Source organism: Ailuropoda melanoleuca, chromosome X (assembly GCF_002007445.2).
Source record: "Ailuropoda melanoleuca isolate Jingjing chromosome X, ASM200744v2, whole genome shotgun sequence".
Taxonomy (NCBI): domain Eukaryota; kingdom Metazoa; phylum Chordata; class Mammalia; order Carnivora; family Ursidae; genus Ailuropoda; species Ailuropoda melanoleuca.
This window is the reverse complement of record NC_048238.1, coordinates 54919936-54940931: the sequence shown is the minus strand read 5'-3', so window position 1 is coordinate 54940931 and position 20996 is coordinate 54919936. Positions and strand designations below refer to the sequence as shown.

General features: G+C 38.8%; 1 protein-coding gene across 1 annotated transcript in view; it reads left to right on the top strand.

The window, feature by feature from the left end:
* Window positions 1-19372, top strand: part of NEXMIF (neurite extension and migration factor) — a 163017-nt gene extending 143645 nt beyond the window's left edge. The window contains exons 2-4 of the mRNA XM_034649723.1: window positions 7768-7893; window positions 8586-12957; window positions 13549-19372. Coding sequence (XP_034505614.1) covers window positions 7815-7893; window positions 8586-12957; window positions 13549-13642 — 4545 coding nt within the window. The 5' untranslated portion in view covers window positions 7768-7814 and the 3' untranslated portion in view covers window positions 13643-19372. The remainder of the gene's footprint in view (window positions 1-7767; window positions 7894-8585; window positions 12958-13548) is intronic.
* The last annotated feature ends 1624 nt before the right edge of the window (window positions 19373-20996 follow it).

The window sequence follows — 20996 nt, the reverse complement described above, 5'->3', positions numbered from 1 at the left end:
AAAGACAAACAAAAAGTTAATAGTGCTCTAATTAGTGGTTATTTTTATTTATAAATTATATTTCTCTTGATATGTAACATGGTGCCATGAGGGATATTACCAAGAGTGTGTATGTGTTACTAACTCAACTGCGTGAAATTGGGCAAGTAGCTTCCCCTTTCTGGGGCTTGGAGTTTGGGATTAGACTATCTTCTAAGATCTTTCTAACCCTGTGATTCAGTAATTATATTTATTTTTTAATAATAATTTTTTATTATATTTCTTTTTTTAAATTATGTTCAGTTAGCCAACATATAGTACATTCATTTTTGATGTAGTGTTCAACAATTCATTCATTGCGTATAACACCCAGTGCTCATCACCACATGTCCCCTCCTGAATGCCCATCACCCTGTTACCCCATCCCCCAACCCCTCCCTTCTGCTTGTTTCCTAGAGTCCAGAGTCTCTCATGGTTTGTCTCCCTCTCTGATTTCTTCCCATTCAGTTTTCCTTCTCTTCCCCTGTGGTCCTCTGTGCTATTTCTTATGTTCCACATATGAGTGAAACCATATGATAATTGTCCTTCTCTGTTTGACTTATTTCACTTAGCATAATCCCCTTCAGCCCCATCCATGTCGATACAAATGGTGGGTACTCATCCTTTCTGATGGCTGAGTAATATTCCATTGTATATATGAAACTCAGTGATTATATTTCTGAAAAGAATTTAATAGCATTTTTAAAATTCAATTAACAGGATAAATTAACAGGCTAGATTAGTAGTAAGAAAAGAGATTAGAAACCATATGGAGAAAGTCAAAGGATAACTCAGCCTACAGTTATTGTGCTCAAGAATTAAATTTAACTCAATGCTGCCTGTCAGTGAAGGCACTCGGTGATGAGGACACAGTCCTTGTATAAACCCATTCTAACAAAGTGCCAGGCTACAGTGGCATGCTCCTTCTAAGGACTCAGCAACTTGTACACACCAGTGGGTGTCCCAGATTGGTGTCTCTGTGCTTACTATGCCATTATAATGCCCATTTGGGTCTGGCAACAAGAAGAAAGACACTCTTTTTGGAGATACCCATTCTTTACCTGACAAACAGTGATTGGACTTATCTACCACTTGTTATTTGGACTTGAGAGAGAAAGTAAGCAAGAGAAGGCCTAAAAATAAAATTAATTTACAAAGGCAAAGGGACTCAGATGTGCCCATAAAGTGGAGTTACCTTTGGTCTAAAAGTTTATAAGTTAAGAATAGTAGGGAGGTTTGGCTATTCCTGACTTGAGTGCATGATTACCCTGTTGTTTCTTTCTAGCCTTACTTCAAGTCTTATTGAATATTAGGTTTTATGGCATTGACATAGAGATTTAACATAGACAATGCATTGTCACATACTTTCTCAATCTCTTTAGAGTGATGTCACAAAGGATGGTGCAGATAAGAACAGTAGGTGAAGGGAGAAAAGAAAAGTGGGGGAAGGGACACTCAAATGTTGAGCCTCTGATCTAGGACAAAAATGCATTCACTATAGCTGCTGCCCAGGAACCTGACAGCAAAGAAACCCTCCCACCAGATTGGTGGCTGCCAAAAATGAAGGCATGTGGAATATACAGAGCCCTGTCACCAACAGCAGCACCCTATTTGCTACCTCTGACTGGGGTAGGAATGTACAAAAACCAGAGGAATAAAGAAAGGGAAATGAGATGGAAGACAGTAAAGAGTTCCCTCAAGTATACATCATAGTCTCATCTCAGAATCATACAAAACTTAAATCAGAACTCTTCCTATATGTGAATTTTTTCTTGCACATATAATTTCAATCTTAAAAATAAAATTAAATAAATCACAATTTTAAAATGCTAGACAAGCCCTTAGATATAATCTAATTCAATTCCTTTATTGTATAGCTAATAATACATAGGACCAGAAAGGGGAAGGAGTTTGTCTGAGGACACCCAACTAGTAAGTGGTTGTACTCCATCCATTAAACGATATCACCTCTTCTATAAGAGTTTTTTATGCATATCTTTTGAGTTTTGGAATCTTTATAATGAGCGATGAAATAGATTTATACCGTACTTTTGAGATATATAGAATTCTTTAGTTTAACCGTGATCATCCCTTTTTCATACCTCTCTCACCCTTAATATTTTTAAACTTACATGGCTCCTCATTTAATCATGTTTTCTGTACTTAAAAGCATCATACCTCCATATTTCTAACCTAGTATTTTGAAATCCTGGCAAGTTTAGAAAATGGAATTAACTAAGCAGCCTTATGGATAAAAAATGTGCTCTCTGAACTATTGCTGATTATTTCATCCATCATAACTAAAGTTGACTAAAGTTGACTGGAAAGTTGAACTGGGAAGAGTCAGACTAGACAGAGCTTGGCTAGGCTAGCCTGGAAACTTTCTCTGGACCTGTTCCCTACAGCAATCCCATCTCCTTGTTCCATTTCAGTCCCAAACTAAACTTGTAGATTCCCCATCTATAACTACTTGCTGGTCGGTTGCCTCCCTTCCAGTGTGACAACTAAGACACTTGCTAGCTTCATTATCTATGTTGGACCTGATGATTGGACTTATTACTTACCTTGTTTTATTCTCATGAAGATCTTGGCACCTGTATTTCTGAGGCTTCTCTGACCTAGAATCCAACAATCTCCAATGCTCCTTTCATAACCATCTATTAACTCCTTGACCTCTTCCTTCTCTGTATATGCTGACTCCTGCCCCCTCACCTGCCACATTTAAATTATTCTCCAAGCACACCTCCACAGCTCTACTCAAATCTAACGCCTTTCCATTCCTATTTCCTCCTCCCTAATTCTAATCTTCTTGATTTCTTATACCTGAACATTATCTCCTAACCTATTTCCTTACCCTTCTGATTCTCCCACCCTCACTGGTCCTAATGTCCTACTCAAAACCATTCAGTGTCTTCCTGAATTAAAATTTAGGTGACCTCCACAGTATAGGTCTTTTCAGTCATTTTAGCCAAATGCTTACTGTTCACCAAATTCTCCGCCATCTTTTCCTATGATTCAACATAATCGTCTAATCAGCTTTTACAGAGGACATACCATGTGCTAAGCACTATGTGTGAGCTACATCTTATAGAGGTGAAGGGAGCTTAGTCTATTGAAGAAATCAGATATAAAGAGGTCATGTTTATTTGGGTGATCAGGACAAAGATCAATGTTCTTTGGGAATTCAAAGAAGATACTAATTTTGTTTGGGTGGGGAGAATCAAGGAAGGTGTCAAGAAAAAATTGAGTAGGGAATAGAAGAGGGAGGTGAAAGGGAAGCTGGAAGGGGAAGGAATGGAAGGAGTAGGGGAAGGGAAGAGGGTGGGGGAGGCATTCCAGGTAGAGAGAATATCAAGTACAAGATACCTGGAAGCAAAAAATGATCTAGCATATTAAGGGGGACAGAGATGGCTAGAATATTTGGAAGTATAGGGAGAGGTAAACAGAATGAAAGGAGAACATAACTTGAGAAGTTGAGAATTGATTGAGAGGGGTGTTATATGCAAGTCAAGACAGAAATATTTAAGGCAAGTTGTCAGACCTATTAATTCTGCAGCAGTTGTTTAGAGGATAGACTAGCGTGGGGAGAGACTCATGGCATCTCATGAAGTTCCTTTAGTCGGGGATGTCTTTCCTCTACACTTCCTCATCTTCACCTCCTGAAAGACCATCCATGAAGGTCCATCTCAAATATTGCTACTACTGGTAAAGCTTTCCTTGATCCCCCTCTTCTTTAGAAGTTGAATAGTTCTTTCCACTTGGAGCTCCCATAAAAAAGCTTTGCCTGCCTTTCAGTGTATTATACATTTATTAGAATTTGTTTATGGCTTGTTTCCCCCAATAGACTCTGAAAGCCTTGAAAACATGGATCTAGTTTCATTTCCATCTTTTCTACTGCAATGCCTGGTATACTACCATTACCACAGGTGGTACCTAGTCAATTTGTTGAACTGATTTAAACTGGTATCCTTGAAGATCAGCACTATTCAAACCCCGAAGGTTATGTTGTCTCAGATCCATAGGCAGGAACGTGATTTACTTTCTTGCCTTGCTTTTTTTTTTAAGTTGGAAAAGGTCAAGGACAGCACAAATGCTAGGGTAAGTCACTTAGACTCTGAGACCTGAGGCTTAAAGACCTTTGGGGAAGAACATAGCAGCCTACTGGGATAAGATATGTGAGTTCCCTTTCAGGCCCAACTGAGGGGAAGGGCAGGTAGGCAGGTTTGCTTTTCCAGTTTATTTGAACATTTCCTTGCTTCAAAATATCTGTCTCCATGCTAATGTTATTTCAATGCCATTACACTGCATGATTTACCATGATCAGCAAAGCAATTTGTTGTACATAATTCTAAAAGCACTAATCAATTTTAGCTCAAAATAGATTTTTAAAACCCCACGAAATTTGTTGTCCCAAAATGCTGATCAGTGGAGAAAGGCTAAAACAAGCCAAAAACTGTTTCTATTACAACTATATAAAATTATAATCCCTCTCCCACATCATTTTCATAAGCAGCCAAGATATAAATAAATAAAGATATGGGAAAATATATGACTTTAGGTTGTCTCACAGCTGAGCTTTGAAAAGATATAGGAAAGGACCATGGGAATATGATTTCAGGGTTTAGCCTTCTAATTCTGTAGAACAAAGGCCCAAATAATTGATAATCATAAGTTTAATATCTATAATACTTAGTTTTCCCTTTTGAAGAAAATGTGAACCTAATAGAGCTGATCTTACAAGATAATTATAAGTACAAAATGAGACAACATCTGTAACCATATCCAGCCTAGCACCTGGTCGGTATTCATTCATTCTCTTACTCTCCCCTTTCCAACTCATTAAGCTCCCATACCCCTCTCCACCTTTTATTTCTTGCCAAAGTGCATTTCTTCTATTCTCAACCCTTTACAATACCCTTTAACTTAGAACCATAAATCCTGGGTACTTGATCAGATTTTCTATTAGAGGAAAATGATGTTCTTAGAAAAATAATATCCCAGAATACAGTTACAATGGCACTAATATGTCCCCTGACATACTGTTCTTGTCTTGTGTGACAACACTGGATAATTCTTGATACTTAAGTATATTGCTCCTGCATAAGTTTTATGGTACATGAATTTTTACTAATAATTAATACTTGTCTGAAGCAGCTGTTCTTTATTTTATTACCTGAAAGTGAGTGAAAGTATAAATCAATAACATGTGGAAACTTATATTTCTCCATCTTTGTTTTGGTCAGGGGTTGGAAATGGTAAGAATTATAGAGAAAGCATTTTGTGTTTTAAGAAAAAAAACACTTGGTCTCTTGATCAGGAGACTTGAATTTCTTTTATAGATTGCTATTATGTTATTTTGTGACCTTATTTTATTTTTTGTTTTTCTGTGCCTTGGTCTTCCTGGTGATAAAAATGGACTTCCTTGTAATTAGCCTTTGGCATAAGGGACGATAAAGCACTAAATTGATAAAATCTACAAATAATTTGACCTTTGTCAAGTCCCTGCCAAGATGAAGTTAGTGAAGGGGGTTGTTAAAGAAGAGTAAAATGATACCTGAAGTTCAATTGAGTTTCTTTTTGTTTTGTTTTGGAGAAAGAGACAGAGCACACATGGGCAGAGTGGCACAGAGGGAGAGGGAGAGAATCATAAGCAGGTCCCACGCCAAGCATGGAACTGGACACGGGGCTTGATCTCATGACCCTGAGATCATGACCTGAGCTGAAATCAAGAGTTAGACACTTAACAGACTGAGACACCCAGGCACTCTCCAACTGAGTTTCTTAAAAAGAAAGTTGCACAGAGAAATCCATGACTATAGTATGATTCCATCTGACCCATATGATTCTATCTGAAGCAGAGGCTCAACCATCTGATCTGTTTATTCAGTTCCACCACAAATGAGCCCTTCTTGCCAAGGGATGGGGCTTTGAAATTGCTAGCCACTCCTTTCCACTTTTTGGTATGCTCCAGCCCTTCTTTTTGTGTAAATACAACAAGTAAGCATATCTTTCTCTCTTCCCTAGCACCTGTGGTTTATTGGCTACTCTCAAATCAGTCTTGTATAAAATGAGAAGAAAGTTCGGCAATTCTGATATATAAATGTTTGGGGAAACTCAGGACCATCTGACATTTTTAAAACTGGGTGGCTACCTAATTTACCTAACTTCTTATTTTACAGATAAAGAAATGGGTAAAATATCATAGAGACTGAATCATGTAAAATTCTGCTTACTGCTTCTTGTTCCATCAATGCTGTACCTACTTTTTATGGCTTATTCATGTAGTAGGATAAGTGAATATATATTTGAGATTTTTGTAATAGCTGCTTGGCCATCAGCAGTCTGTGCTTTTTTTTTTTTGCACACAAACTTACATAAATCTCTATTTTTCTACTTAATGCTATTTTTTAAAGATTTATTTATTTATTTGAGGGAGAGAGAGAGGCAGAGGGAGAGGGAGAGGGAGAGAGAGAATCCTCAAGCAAATTCCCTGCTAAGCACAGAGGCCAACGCAGGGCTTGATCCCAGGACTCTGAGATTACGACCTGAGCCAAAATCAAGAGTTGAACACTTAACCAACTGAGCCACCCAGGCAACCTGAAGTCTGTGTTTTTTAATAAAGGGGTGGATACTTGGCTGAGAAGAAGGTTTTGGAAAGGGAAAGGTTGTAATAAATAAGGATTAATAGATGTTTTGATGGCATGTGGTAGACAACTGCATCTCAGGTGTCCTTTTTTTCTGTTACTTTGCATATACTTACCACCCAGGTAGGTGGGCAGGAGAAAAGGGGCCATAGACATGTATTACATTCCCTAAAAATACCAGATGATGTAGGGACATTTTCAGAAATTTCAGTTTTTCTTTGTAGCAACATTTTAAAATCCTGTTGGGCTGGGAGGAATATTTGTCAATAACAGGGTTAAGATCATGAAAGTTGAGAAGCCAAGAAAGGAATTCTCTGCCTATTTTCATCCTTAGCAGTCAAATTTTAAGGCACAGAGAGAGAAAAGCAGAGTGTGATGTATGTGTGTGTGTGTGTGTGTGTGTGTGTGTGTGTATGAATCGCCTTGTTTTTGAAGAGCTTTAGATCATCTGAAGTGGAAATGAGGCAAAGAGAAATAAAGCCAATCACTACATGCAGACCTCCCTTATCTCAGGAATCACTTTGGACTTCACTTTGCATCCTTTCTACCTGGATGCCATGATTAAGTTAAATATATTCCTATCTGAAAGAAAGTGTAAGTTTGCCTGCTTCTTCAGATTTCCATTATGAATAGTATGGTAGCCTAGAGGGGATAGAAGTACCTGGGATGTATGAATGAAGTATAAATTTAAAATTGAAATAAGATAAAAACAGAGAGGGAGGCAAACCGTAAGAGACTGTATAGTTAAGAGAACAAACTGAGGGTTAATGGAGGGATGGGGGGGGATGGGCTAGATGGGTGATGGGTATTAAGGAGGGCACTTGTTGGAATGAGCACTGGGTGTTATATGTAAGTGGTGAAACACTAAATTCTACTCCTGAAACCAATACTACACTCTATGTTAACCAACTTGAATTTAAATAAGAATTTAAAAACTGATTTATATCGTGGGTATAAACTATGAAACAAAAAACAATAGTAACAAAGGAGCCAGTCTGGAAACGTAAATTCCAGGGAGCCTTTTAAGACCTCTCCAACTGAAATAACCTTAAAACAGAGAAAAAAATACATTTAATGACTAACATTATATATTTGAAATGTGCAGGTTGAGCAGCATTTGGACTTGGAATGAAACAATAAGAGGTTACATTCATGGATAACCAACAAGATAAGGCTGTTGTTGCCTCAGCCCATGGAGAAAACACTCTGATTAATGGGGTCAAAGAAAATGGTAAGAGAATTTAATTATAGTATTTACTATCTCTGCTAGTAATCCTTTGTTATTACTATAGATTTTTAGGGTCCACAAAATGGACACTTAGAGCAGGTTAAGTCTAGTGTGCCTCTGAGATTGATATTAATCCTAAATTTTATTCCACTAAATTTCTAACTGGGCTAGAAGGGTCTCTAAGAGCTATCTAATCCAAACACTTTGTTCTTGCAAATCATCTCTGTCAGATGAATACTTAAGTTCCTCAAAATTCATAGTGAATTAGAAATATGCTCTGATGTGTGGTTTGAAAAGTCTAGAAGCAGAGGAGTTTCCAGAACAGAGGTCTGAATGATAGGACTAAGCTTTATAGCTTAAAACCATAACTGTCCCACCTGAGCATTTTCCCACCCTGAAAGCCTTGACTTTGCAATTGATCAAGCAGTCAAAATATTTTCTTTTTTCTGAGGAGAGCTCTGTCTGTGTCTAAAGAAAAAGCTAAATCTAAAGAAATACTATTTTTCACTTGCATGAATGCTCAATATAAAGTCAGGGTTTGTTCTTTAACTTTGTAGTTTCTAGTTCTAAAGCCAGAGAAGTGGGGCCTTAGCTTATATAAGATCAAGTACCAGAAACTGATCAAGGGAAGGAGAGTTGATGAGTGTGGTCTAAGACCTTTAACTTTATTTCTGTCATTTCTCCCTTTTCTCCAGATTCAGAGGACCAGGATGTGGCAATAAAGTCATTGGCAGCTCTAGAAGCTGCTGCACCAATCCAGCCTATACCGGTGGTTCAAAAAGAGACCCTGATGTATCCCAGGGGTCTCCTGCCTCTGCCTTCTAAGAAACCTTGTATGCAGAGCCCCCCATCTCCTCTGGGGCTAATTGAAGCACCTGAGCATGCTGCTAATAGTGCTTCTGTGAATGCCATCTCCCTTACATCTGGTGTTGCAAAAAGCCTGCATACATGGTCACTGCCCAGTGAGTGTGAGAAAGCTCCATTCGCCATAATGGAGCCTGCAGGCATGTCAGCTCTGAATGGGGACTGCCTCATGCAGCCAAGCCGGACTTGTCTGGGCTGTTTCATGGAATCCAAGGATGCAGTAGATCCTGAGCCAGGGATCAGTCTGAAAGTTGGTGATCTAAATAAGGATTATGAAACCTGTGCAGTTTCTGATATTGGGATTCAGTGTATTAATGCTGGAGAAAACATGAAATACGGAGAGCAGCTGCTCTCAGACCAGCTGCTAGGTTTTCCTCTGCACAAATCAAGGGCAGGAGAAAAACGGGAAGCTGAGAAATCTGACATCGACTTGGAGGATCCAGCTCAGAAAAGTTATTATGAGGCATTACTGTTAGACAAGTGTAATACAGAAGAGGCTTTGCTGGCAAATTCCAATCAGGATTGGGGTTACTTTGAGACTTTTATTAGTGAGAGTAAGATTGAACTACTTGACCTCTGTTCCAAAAATGAGCTGTCTGTCAACTTATTCTCTGAAGAAGATGTGGATAACTACATGTTCGATGATGATGAGTCAACACTGGGCAGTGATGTTTGTTCCTTGAAAATTCGATATGAGTCCTTCCAAGACAATGTTCGAGACAAGACCACCCTTCTAATGCAGGAGGATGCCCAATTCAACTTTTTCCCCAGTGTCTTTACTACCTGCCCCAAGCGGGAGTCTAAGAGTGGGGTCCTGAAGCAGACCAGTGACCTTTCCCCATTCAAGGTTCCTGATGTGAATATCATCTGGGGAGAGGAGGATAAAAACTTGGACAAGAAAAAAGGCAAAGAAGAGGGACAGGAAGACAAGGGTGTAGAGAAAAAGGATGAAAAGGATAATGGAGAAAAATCTGCCTTAAATAAACCATGCAATGGGACTGAAGTAGGGCAATTTAAGAATCCAAAGCAGGGCCATCTTGCCAATTCCTTGGAGGCATCAGGGAATTTCAGTGATGACAGTTCCTTCATTGAGGTCTCTTATGATGCCATGGGGGAGATCAAGGACTGTAGCCGCTATATGGCTCGGGACACTAATTCTGGCAGCTCCTCCTCCCAGCAGAACTATGGGCTGCGAGCCAAGAGAAAAGTCAGGTACAGTGAAGATTATCTATATGATGTTGACTCATTAGAGGGTGAAAAAGTAAATGAGAGGAAGGAATGGCTGCCAGGTGGTTCCAAAGAGGAAGATGATGATGAATGGTGTCCCAAAAAGAGAAGAAAAGTAACCCGTAAGGAGCCTCCTGTTATTATCAAATATATCATCATCAATCGCTTTAAAGGTGAGAAGAACATGCTGGTGAAGTTGGGTAGGGTAGATTCTAGTGAGACAACAGTGAATTTAAGTGAGAATCAGCTCAGCAAATATGCAAAGCTGGCCCCCTTGAAGGGCTTCTGGCAGAAAAAGAAAAAACAGAGAAACAGCAACACTGATTCCAACAAGATACCCTTATGCCAAAAACCAAACTTTGAACCAGGTAGCTTTGAGATGTCATTCCTGCCACCTGCTCGCAAAAGAAAATCTAAACTTGGCAATAGGCACAGGATTCAAAGAATCCCATCTGTGGAAACTTCAACAAGCGGCAAGCAGATTTCATTCTGCAGTGATCAGAGGCAAGGTAGTACTCGTAAAGAAGATGGAGGCCAGAAAGGTACACCGAAGTCAGCCCCTCTGTCTGTCCCTGGCTGTGCAAATGGATCACATTTAAATGACATTACAGGCCCTGACTCAGTGAAAGTCAAAGCCCAAGATGCAGGATTTAAGGGGCCAGAGAGGAAAGTGCTCAACAAAATTAAATTTAAAAGTGAAGCCAGGTTAAAATCCAAGAAAATCAAAGCTGGGCAAGAAAACAAGCCAATTGTTCAAATGAGCCCTCTTTTGGAAGATCAATCCTCTACGGCTAATTTAAAGCATGAAGCTGTTCCTGGGACCTCAAACAGTTCTCATCTCTCTGAATTTCACGAGGCAAAGGTTGCTAAGAATTCTACTTTCTTACCAACCACCTGCTCTTCTGAAATGCCTCTATCATCTGCTAATGTTGCCACCAATATACCTGTTATCCCTGGAGGGTATCTGCAGACATTGTTAGATGCTTCTGATTTGTCAAATAATACTGGTATATCATACTTCGCTCACCATTCTCCAGAGCAAAATGAAGGCAGCCTCACTCAAACAGAAAAATCTTTTGTGCCTCTCCAGCCTACCCAGGACTGTGTGCTTTCCTCACCCTCTGAGTCTGAGCTGCAGCAGTCATCCCAAAACTTCAAAATAGAATCAAGCAACTATGGAAATGTGTGGCCCAACAAGCCTACTTCTGGCCCCCAGGAATTCATGGCTGAAGTCTCAAGGGAGATAGCTCCAACCCAATCTAATGAATTTGGAGTCTCCCAAGTAGTCTCCATGGAAAATAACCTCACAGCTACAACATACAATCGAATCTGCCTCAATAGTGATGGCAGTAATTGCAACAAGGTCCTTTATGCCTCTGTGCAAGACACCCAACTCCCAGCTGATGACTCTTATCAATTATGTCACTTTAATAATGGAGAGATATGCTTTCCTTTCCAGCAGGGCCCAGCCAATATGGATGATGATCGGCTCTTTAGCTTTGAGTCAATGGCCCCACTCTCTGTCAACTCAAGCAATTATTGCTCCTTAAGCTTGAAATCTTGTGAAAAAGATGGTGATGATGACATTACTGATGACTTCCTGGCTCATTGCAGTCCCAAGCTGGTGATCCAGCAGAGCATTGATGAGATAACACCATTAAAGGAGTCCACTGACCTCCTGGATATCTCCAACTTCACTCCTGACAAATTCCGCCACTCATCTCTTTCAGAGATGTCCCCACCTGACACCCCTAGTCTTTCCCCTCAAATTAGCAGCTGTGAGAGTATCAAGACATTAGGAACACTAAAGGGGTTCCAAGAGGGTGTTCCAGCACCACTGGGCAATATGGAGAAAATCAAGTGGGACTGCAGTACCCTTTCAAGGCAGGTCCAAGTGGATGATGGATTTACTTTAAATAACCATCAGTTTCAGTTCCACATGTTCAATGATGAGGATTCTGTCAGCCTGCTCCAAAAAACTCCTTGCCTATCAGCATTCAATGATCCATCTGGTCAAATGAGTACTAACAACAAAGTGTCAAAATCAAGAAAGAAAACTTCACCCAGCAAGAGTGGGGCTATGAACCAAAGCTCTTCTCAGAAAAACACCAGGAAAAAATCTCTCAAATCCAACAACAAAGGGATTGAAAAGCCACCTGGCAAAACCTCCCGCCAGGCCCCTAAGTCAACAAAGAAAGGGAAATATATGGCTGCAATCAATGGAGAGAAGATGCAAATTGGCATTGGCCGTGGGGGAGGCCAAATCAACAGCATATCTTCCACAGGGAAGACATTGGCTGAATGTATCCAACATGGTAGCCAGGTGACCTCCATGAAGATGCCTAGTCAAAAGGGACTTTCTGGAGACTGGACTTTGGGGAAGGAGAGTAACCCAGCCTGGAGCGACCTGAACATGGGCACCAACACAAATAACCTCCTTGATGATGACCAACGGGAATTTCAGGAGCCTTCCTATATCTTATCCAACATTGCCTCTGGTATGGCAGATGTGCAGAGATTCATGATGGCCTCCATAGAGCCCCTTTGGGAACCCATGGAGCACCATGGGGACCCCAACATATTCTACTCCCCAGAGTCTAATAGCCTAAAATTAAAAACCCTCAAAATATTGGCTGGGACACCACAGGAATCTAAGAAAAAGGTCAACAGTGGGTCCCCAGGAGCTACTAAGAATCACAGGTCCATCAAGGGTGTGAGTAAAACCAATGGGAAAGCAGCAATAGGTGATCCTGGTCATGCAAACATGCATGGTTATGAGGACTCTCGCTCCGCCTTCTTTGATAAAAAGTATAATAACCTGAGCACTTTAGGCAATAATGGACCAACACACAAAAAGTTATATCGTCACAAATCCAGCTCCAAGGCCCTGAGAGATGAGAAGTGTAAGGGAAAGTGCGTGGAGCGAGAACAGGTCCACAAGGATGAGGCTGGGACAGCTTCTTTTGAAAAACTGAGGTAATACTGCACCAAAATGGCTGAGATGATATACCCTTAGCTTTCCTACAACCTGCTAAGCCCACAGTCCCTCATTTTTTCCTTCTTGAAAGCAAAAGTTTGCATGAAAGAAACTGTCCCATTCCCTTCTTTTTCAAATTAAAAAGAAAAAAGTGCATGACAATTCCTATACCTTTAAGCCACCCAAAAGATTGGGCAATTTTGTTGTGGCTTAGCTGGGGATAAACTCCAACAAGGCTACTTTTTCTGCTATTCAGCATTTTTTTACTAATTGAGAAAATAGAACTAAAATATGCTCTTGAATGATTTTGGGAAGGGAAGGGCTTTGCAGTAAAAAACGTCCTGAACAACAGAATCAAAAAGTTATATAGACTAAAGGGCAAGATCATTTAAGCAAAAAGAGCATAATTTGGAAAACAAAATCTCATCGTGTGGCAATTAGGAGTGCTTTCTAGTGCCCCCTGTATCTGTAGCTCTTTCTGCATCATACAGCATTTAGTATGATGTAAATAAATTTAGATTGTATGATCCCTTTGTGGGACATACACTAAAGCTAACTAAGGTAGCATAAATTGTTTGGTTTTTCTGCAGGGATTCCGACTACAATCTCCTAAAAGCAGAAACAGCATTTTGGGTTTTACCTGTGTTTGAAGAAGAAACTCACATTTTCCAGAAAGACATTTGATGTTTGTGTTTTATTTCTTTCAAAATATGCCTTGTGGTATGTATGTTGATATGTAAGTGCTTAAAGAAAAGAATTTTGAAGTGTGGGAATAAGTCTTTGGAAGCAAACTTTAATCTGATGTTCTATGTTAAAGACTTCAAAAGTCATACAGTTGCACAAGTAGTTTATGCACTATTTACCCAAGGAAAAAAGGAAAATATTGTGCCAAACTACAAACAAGTGACTGTATTGTATATATTTTTACTTCTATATCAACATTTGGTTGTGAGTATTTGGGGAGCTTGTCCCTGTTGATTTACTAGAAACATTCCAGTGATTCTTGCTATTAACCACCCCCACTTATGTGGATAGCACCTATAGATCACAGTGGGAAAATATGTTGTGTTACACAATTTACCAAAACTTAAAGGATACTGTTTGAAATGTGCCAGATTTCCTTACCTCATCTCACAGATTCACCCCACAGTTTAAAGCTCATTAATAAATTTTTAAATATATATATATATATATATATGCATACATACATTATTTTGAAATTTTAAACTCTGCTGTCCTGTGTGGAAACATAAACAATTAAATAAGGCACAATAAAGTTTTGTTTGTTCCATTGTCTAACAGTTCAGTTGTGGAAAAAGTCTGGAAGTCACGACAGCTAAGTCCATCAGGGACTTAATATATGCATTTATAGAACCTTTTACAAGGAAACAAAACAGCTGCTTTAAAGTTTGTTTTCTAAAAGCAAAATCCGTAGCTGAAAATTATTTAAAGTGCAAAGTTATATTGCTGATACTTTATATCTCAGTTTTATATATTTTATAATAGTCTGGGATAAATTATAAAATAGCTATAAAATCAACACTAATGATAAATGAAGTACATAGATTGCTTTTATTTAAGTAGTTTCATAAATGTTTTTGTCAAAAGTGCACTCACATCATGGCTTTACTGTTCTTTAAGTGTTTAATCTTGCAATGCCAATGTCATTTAAAGAAAATGTTAAGGCATCTCAGTTCAACTCCTGTGAGTTACGTACATATATTAGATAAGCTGAACAATTTGTGGTAACAACTAATCGGGGCCATATATACTTAGTCTGAGGATGACTAGTATTTGATGCCAAACACTAAACTTAAATTTCAATTTTTATATACATTTTTAAAATCACATTTTTATTCTGCCCTTCCCCTTTTGTCTTTAAATTTCACAGCTTCAACACTACTAGTGTGGCTTTTTCTTCCCCTTTATTTACCACTTGACTTCTAACATTTGATCTATTTTCCTTGCACAGTTGAAGGCCTGCGTGCCTGACAACTGATGCATTATGGCACAGATGAGATAATGGATGTAAAAGCGCTTTGTAGATCGTAAAGTGCTATACAGATATAGGGGATTAATATTATTAATGTTGTTGGTTGTTGTCGTTGTTACTCTTACTATTCTTACTAATACTGTTACTAACCTATTAACTTGTGAATATATAGGCTGTGGGTGGGAGGGTGGAGAATAAGTGGGTGGGGGAAAGGGTGATTAAAAAAAAGATGTTTCAAAAGGACAAATTTAAGCAAAATATAAACCTACCTAGTCATTGCCACCTAAATATATTCACAACCAGAGATGAAACATTTGAAAGTAGTCAGAGAGAAATGGAAGGAAGCCTGTCCCATATATAAGTACATACACTTACCAGTCCATGATTCCTTTCACCAGCCTGCTCTACTACTTATAACTAGGTAGTAAAATGAACAAGCCTGTGTTCTTGGTGTGATTGTGTGTGTCTGTGGGAATGAGTGGGTGAGGAGCATTTTGTGAGGCTGCTTCAGGCCTGTTCCTAGGCTTTGATGCTCCGTGTGTGGTGAGTCTTAGACAATTACTTAATGGAAAGGCACCAGATGAAACATGTCTCCTACTCTACAGCTGCCATCCAGAAGGGAAAATAATCAAACTGGAACACTTTCTTCTATTTCTCCACTCTGATAGCTAGCTGTTTATGTTTAATGCTATGGCTGGTTCTTAAGAACTAGATTTTGTTCTGTTTTTGTTTTTGTTTGTTCTGTTTTGCAGCTAAATTCTGGTTTGCAATCACCAACTCTACCTGTATTATGATCCCCAAGACTCCAGATCTCAAAGTCACTTACGAGAATGGAGTGCTCTCTATGTAATCAAAAGGTGGCAATTAAAGAAGAAATAAAGAAAATGTTCCATGGGTACAGTGTGTTTTATAAAAAAAAATATGGGAGGAGTTGTCCCAGTTTTTCTCAGTTCAGCTTTGAAAAATGGGGTGGGGGTGGGGTAGGACAGCCTGAAACTTTCAGAAACAGTTTCCTTGTCAGAACTTGCTGTCACAAGTCCTTTGGAATGGATACTCTTTCAGTTGCTCCTATGGAGCCCATTAGGGGCCAATTCTAGGGCATGGTTCATCCCTTTCTCCAAAGAGAATTAACATTTTAAAGTACCGTTTTTAATGGCCTACAGTGCATTATATGTTTTTTAACATATGTATCAGTGACTTGTAATCAATCGTTTTGTACTGAAACATAACAAGAAACTAATTTTGGTTAATGAGCAATAGGACAAGGCAGAAGCTATCTTATTCTCTTAATGTCACCTAATATCCTCTCAGTACATTATGTTCTGAGCTCTTCAGTTTTTATGGCTTTTTTGGTTCTGCCACTGCTCACAATTTTTTTTCTTCCTGTCACAACATAGTAGGCCTGACTTTTTGGAGACCCCTTATTCAACCATCTGCCTTAGTGGAGTGAGGACCCACAGATATAAAAATAGTGTTTTGCCCTATCACTGATGTTTCAAGTCAGATATATGGAATTTTCCTTGGTCTGAAATTTCTGATTGCCACTCCCTTCTAACATCTCTCTTAGATGCTGCTTCCTATTAATGCCTTCTCAACAGAATCCCATTTAATCTTTGTTTTCCTGGAAATGGTATTCTCCATTATTCTTCTTATTTAATTTCAGTCCTTGGTCTTGGAATTTTTCTTCTTTTATAATCTTATATTCCATCTCCTCGAAGTGTCAGAGTTTAAGAACCTTAGCCAGGCTACTTCTGGAATTTCAGAGGACAACCTTCACACTCTTAATTACCTTTAATTGTCTTGGCCATTTCCACATCTAATTTTAAATACACACACACACACACACACACACAGAATTATATCGCATGGCTAAGGAAAGTTGGAAACTCCTTTTCCTTGAAGGTCTGTAAAAACATCTCATCCCCTTTCTGCCCTAGTTAGGTGCTAGACTATGTGGAGAGGGTGCTGAAATAGTAGCCTTGACCAAGGTTCTTCAAGACTTTGGGGGTTATGTTTGGGCTGTGATAACTGGCTTAAACCAGTGGCTTCTCCAGCGTCTCATAGGCCAGCTTCCTCACATATGCTGCTTCCTCTCAGCTTTGTCTTCTGACTTCTTGTTATGCAATTATGTGTTAAGGCCTTACCTTCTAAATCTTTTCAAACCTCCTGAACTACCTTGACCATCACTTCTTTAGCTGTCACCCTGAAGTCTTTGGTGCTAGGTGGGCTTCGGTCATAACTTTCACCTTCTCTGACCTTTTTCCTTGCTGAGAAGCATCTGTATGTGTGGGGGGGGGGAGGGACAGGGAGGAGGTTAAGCATGTATGTAAGAGAGAAGCATAAAGGATGCTTCAAAAGCTGTAAACAACTCTGACTAGCATCCTATGTCCTGTTATGTGAGGTTCTGCGGTTCTAGTGAATTTCTGTTTTAGTGGGTCCTAATGAGCACTTACTGCCTAAAGGAGAAAAACCATATCCAAGGACCTCTTAACCAAGCTTGCTCTTACCAAGCTGAACCAGTCTGACGTAGATCTGCCACATCTTCAATTTACAGATGCTCTCAGAACAGTTCCAAGAATTGAAGAGAGCTGAGTTCCTGCCCCAAAGAGGAGAATGGAGCACTAGCTAGTCCTAACTAGTGCTAGAACTATAAGTGTTTGTTTTCTCCTGGATTATTAAGAAATTATCTAGTTTCTGGAGTTTTATTTTTATTTAGGATTTTTTAAATGATAGCTTATTATAGGGATATGTCCTTTTATGAAAAAAATTAATTTGAGATTTATTTTCTAATCATAAAATTCACTAAGCCCACCATTATGTTTAGAAGATTTCACACCAAAACCAAACATTTTAGTAACTAGGCATAAATAGGAATCTTGTCAACACAATATAGACCAGGGATTTTTGTAAAGGCTTCTCAAGGACCCGAATAAGGGGGGGGGGGAATTAGCTGTGCTGTTTAACTTGGGAAACACTGTCATCAATTTGAAGATCCTCAGCCAGCATGGGATTATCTTGATGGCAGTACACAGGCTACCCTTTAAGGCACATTTTTTTACTCAGAGCATTAAACAGTAGCTACAGTCATGAAGCAGAGCTCCCGTTGCAGCTACATGATACTTGAGATATACTCTTCGTTTCAGAATCATAACTAAGAGATGAAACATTGGAGGACAATGCAAAGGAAAGAGGCTTAGTACAAAGTGAAAGGTATGAATGAGGCTTTAAAAATCAGTATCTGGGTAAGTAGAAAAGAAACACTTGACATGAAATGGAAAGGATGTCTGTCCATCTATCAGGCTCAGTGAGTGGTTTCTGAGTCTTAGACATCCCCTTCAGAAAGAAGAAAGAAAATGTTTAACTCACTCTGCTTCTTTCAGAGATCCCTGGTTTTACAGCACAAAAGAAAAGGCTTAGAATGAAAACTAGAAGAGGCCTTTTGTTTTTGACTCCCAGTGAGGAGGGTAGAAAGTTTAAAATGTTCTACCGGGATACCTGTACCACTGACTAGAGTTTGCTGCCTACAGTTTTGAATGTACTAGTCCTTAATTTAATTTCCATAAAACTGAATGCACCTCTTTAGTAAAGTACTGATTTATGGTGCTAAAGAAACTATTATCTCCATTGTTCTCCTCTCCCAAGCCCTTTAAACATTTAAGAAAATTTAAAACAAACATGTTAGAGGCCCTTTTTATGAATGTAACCTAAGTTTCTGTTTGACATATGACACTGCAACTTTAAAATGTTAGGAAATTGTTTGCCTTTTTTCTTTCAGAGTTAAGCTTTATAAATAATCTGTAGAGTCAATTGAAGTATAAAGCTTAAGGATCACTCTTAAGACGCCTACAAAATCTTGTATATTTTTAAGTGTGCCAATTTGTAACATATTTTGTAAGTGTATATTTTTCTTAGAAAAGTGCTGTGAAGTGTCTGTATGTGAGAGTTTTCCTTTTTCTGCACCACTGGGTGCTAATAAAAGGATATTTACTTCAAAGTTTCTGGTTTTAGAAACCATAATACAAAGAAAAAATACACTTTTGTTGGGAATTTTGTAACACAAAACATGTTGTGAAAGAGTGTAGTGATCTTGTGCAAATGAAAATGAACATTTGTGAGCTTCTTGCTGTTTTATAGATTTTCTTGTAAATTATTCTTGTAACACCTCTGGTTTTGTTGTTCTTGTTGCAAAGGTTTTAAATATTTGTGACTGAGTGTATGGTGAAACTGTCATAATGTACCTAGCTGAGTTTTGTTATTGTTTATGGAATAAATAAAAAGAAAAGTTTAAAAATATTGCTTTGGAATCATATGTAACAATTCAAACCATTTCTAAATAAATTCTATGTCCCACATAAAAAGTTCTTCATTGTCTAGAAATTGATGGAGCTAGACAGTATTACACTATGTGAAGTCAGTCAAAGACAAATACCGTATAATTTCACTTGTATGTGGAATTTAAGAAACAAGGCAAATGAGCAAATAGGGAAGAAAAGAGAGAGAGAGGCAAACTAAGAAACAAACTCTTAACTATAGAGAACAAACTGATGTTTACCAGAGGTTGGGGGGGGTGAATGGGTTAAATAGGTGATGGGGATTAAGGAAGGCACTTGTTGTGATGAGCACTGGGTGATGTGTGGAAGTGTTGAATCACTATATTGTACACCTGAAACTAACATTACACTGTATGTTAACTCACTGGAATTTAAATAAAAACTTTAAAAAACGTTCTTTGTTGTCTAGAGCAGTGTTTCTCAAACTATGTAGTGAGGAACCAATTTTTTTTTCTCTGCCCATCACAAACTGATACTATTATAAAACAAAATAGGAATAAATTTCTTTAAAATTGAAATGGAAAAAGAGATATACAAAATAAAGCCCTAATGTATTTGATTCAACATGTAAAATTACATTTCGAAATAAATATAACAGGGAATAAGGAAAGAATTGCAAAGACTTGGTACACTATTTGAGACAATTCCACTGATCAATGTTAAATTGCCATAGAAAGTTCTAGCTGCTTTCAGTAATGCTTTGAGTAGGAGCAACAGCATTATTATCATCCGGAAACTTGTTAGGAATGCTGTATGCCAGGCCCTACGCCAATTCTACTGGATCGGAATCTGAATTTTAACAAGTCCTAGATGATTTGTGTGCGTGCTAAAGTTTGAGAAACACTGGACTAGAGTTTTTTGTAGGGGATTCTTCTGCCCTTCAAATTGGGGAATCATTTTCTAGTGTGTCCCATCTTCAAAGACCTTAGAAAAAATGGTGTCCTTGTTTTGTGGTCCAGACAGATTTTGCAGAGATGTAGTCCTCTCAGAGTGTTGACGTTGTTTATTGAAATTAATAAATGCTAATTTGCTTGGTGCCCCCAAAAATGTCAGATTTTCCATAATTCCCTACAATTCCTACATCATTTTACTTACCACCCACCCAAAGACCCTGTCTCCTTTAATCAGGACTTCCCCAAGCTCTATCCCCACTGTGTTCAGTATTTTAAAATTGGGTATGTATAGAAAAGCTGGGCTTTGCTCCTAAGTGCCCAGATCATGTGAGACACCCATCAGAGCCTGGAGCCCTGGTCGTTGTGGCATACACAAGCCAACAGCCACTTCCTTGGTTTTAAATACCATTACTCAAAGAAATTGAAAAATGTGTGTGAGAGAGTAGCCCTCTATTCTCACTGAATGATCTCATTCAGTTCCACCACTTCAACTACCACCGAGTTTTTTGCAAATCTCTCCTGAGTCCCTAGCCTATATTTCCAGTTATAGGCTGGCTATCTCCCCTTGGACATTCTGCAAGTTCCTCAGACTTACCTATACAATATCAATTCACAATCTTTACCCTCTGAGTGTGCTTTAACTCAGTGAATGATGCTGCCATTCATCCAACCAGTGACCCCAGCCAGAGAGCAAGGTTCACCAGCAACTCCCTTCTCTCCCAACCTCTCATTCAATTGGTGCCTCTCAGTTCTCCTGCCTTCCTACCCCCATTGGCACTGCGTTAATTTAATGGTTCATGGTATTTCACCTGGACTATTGC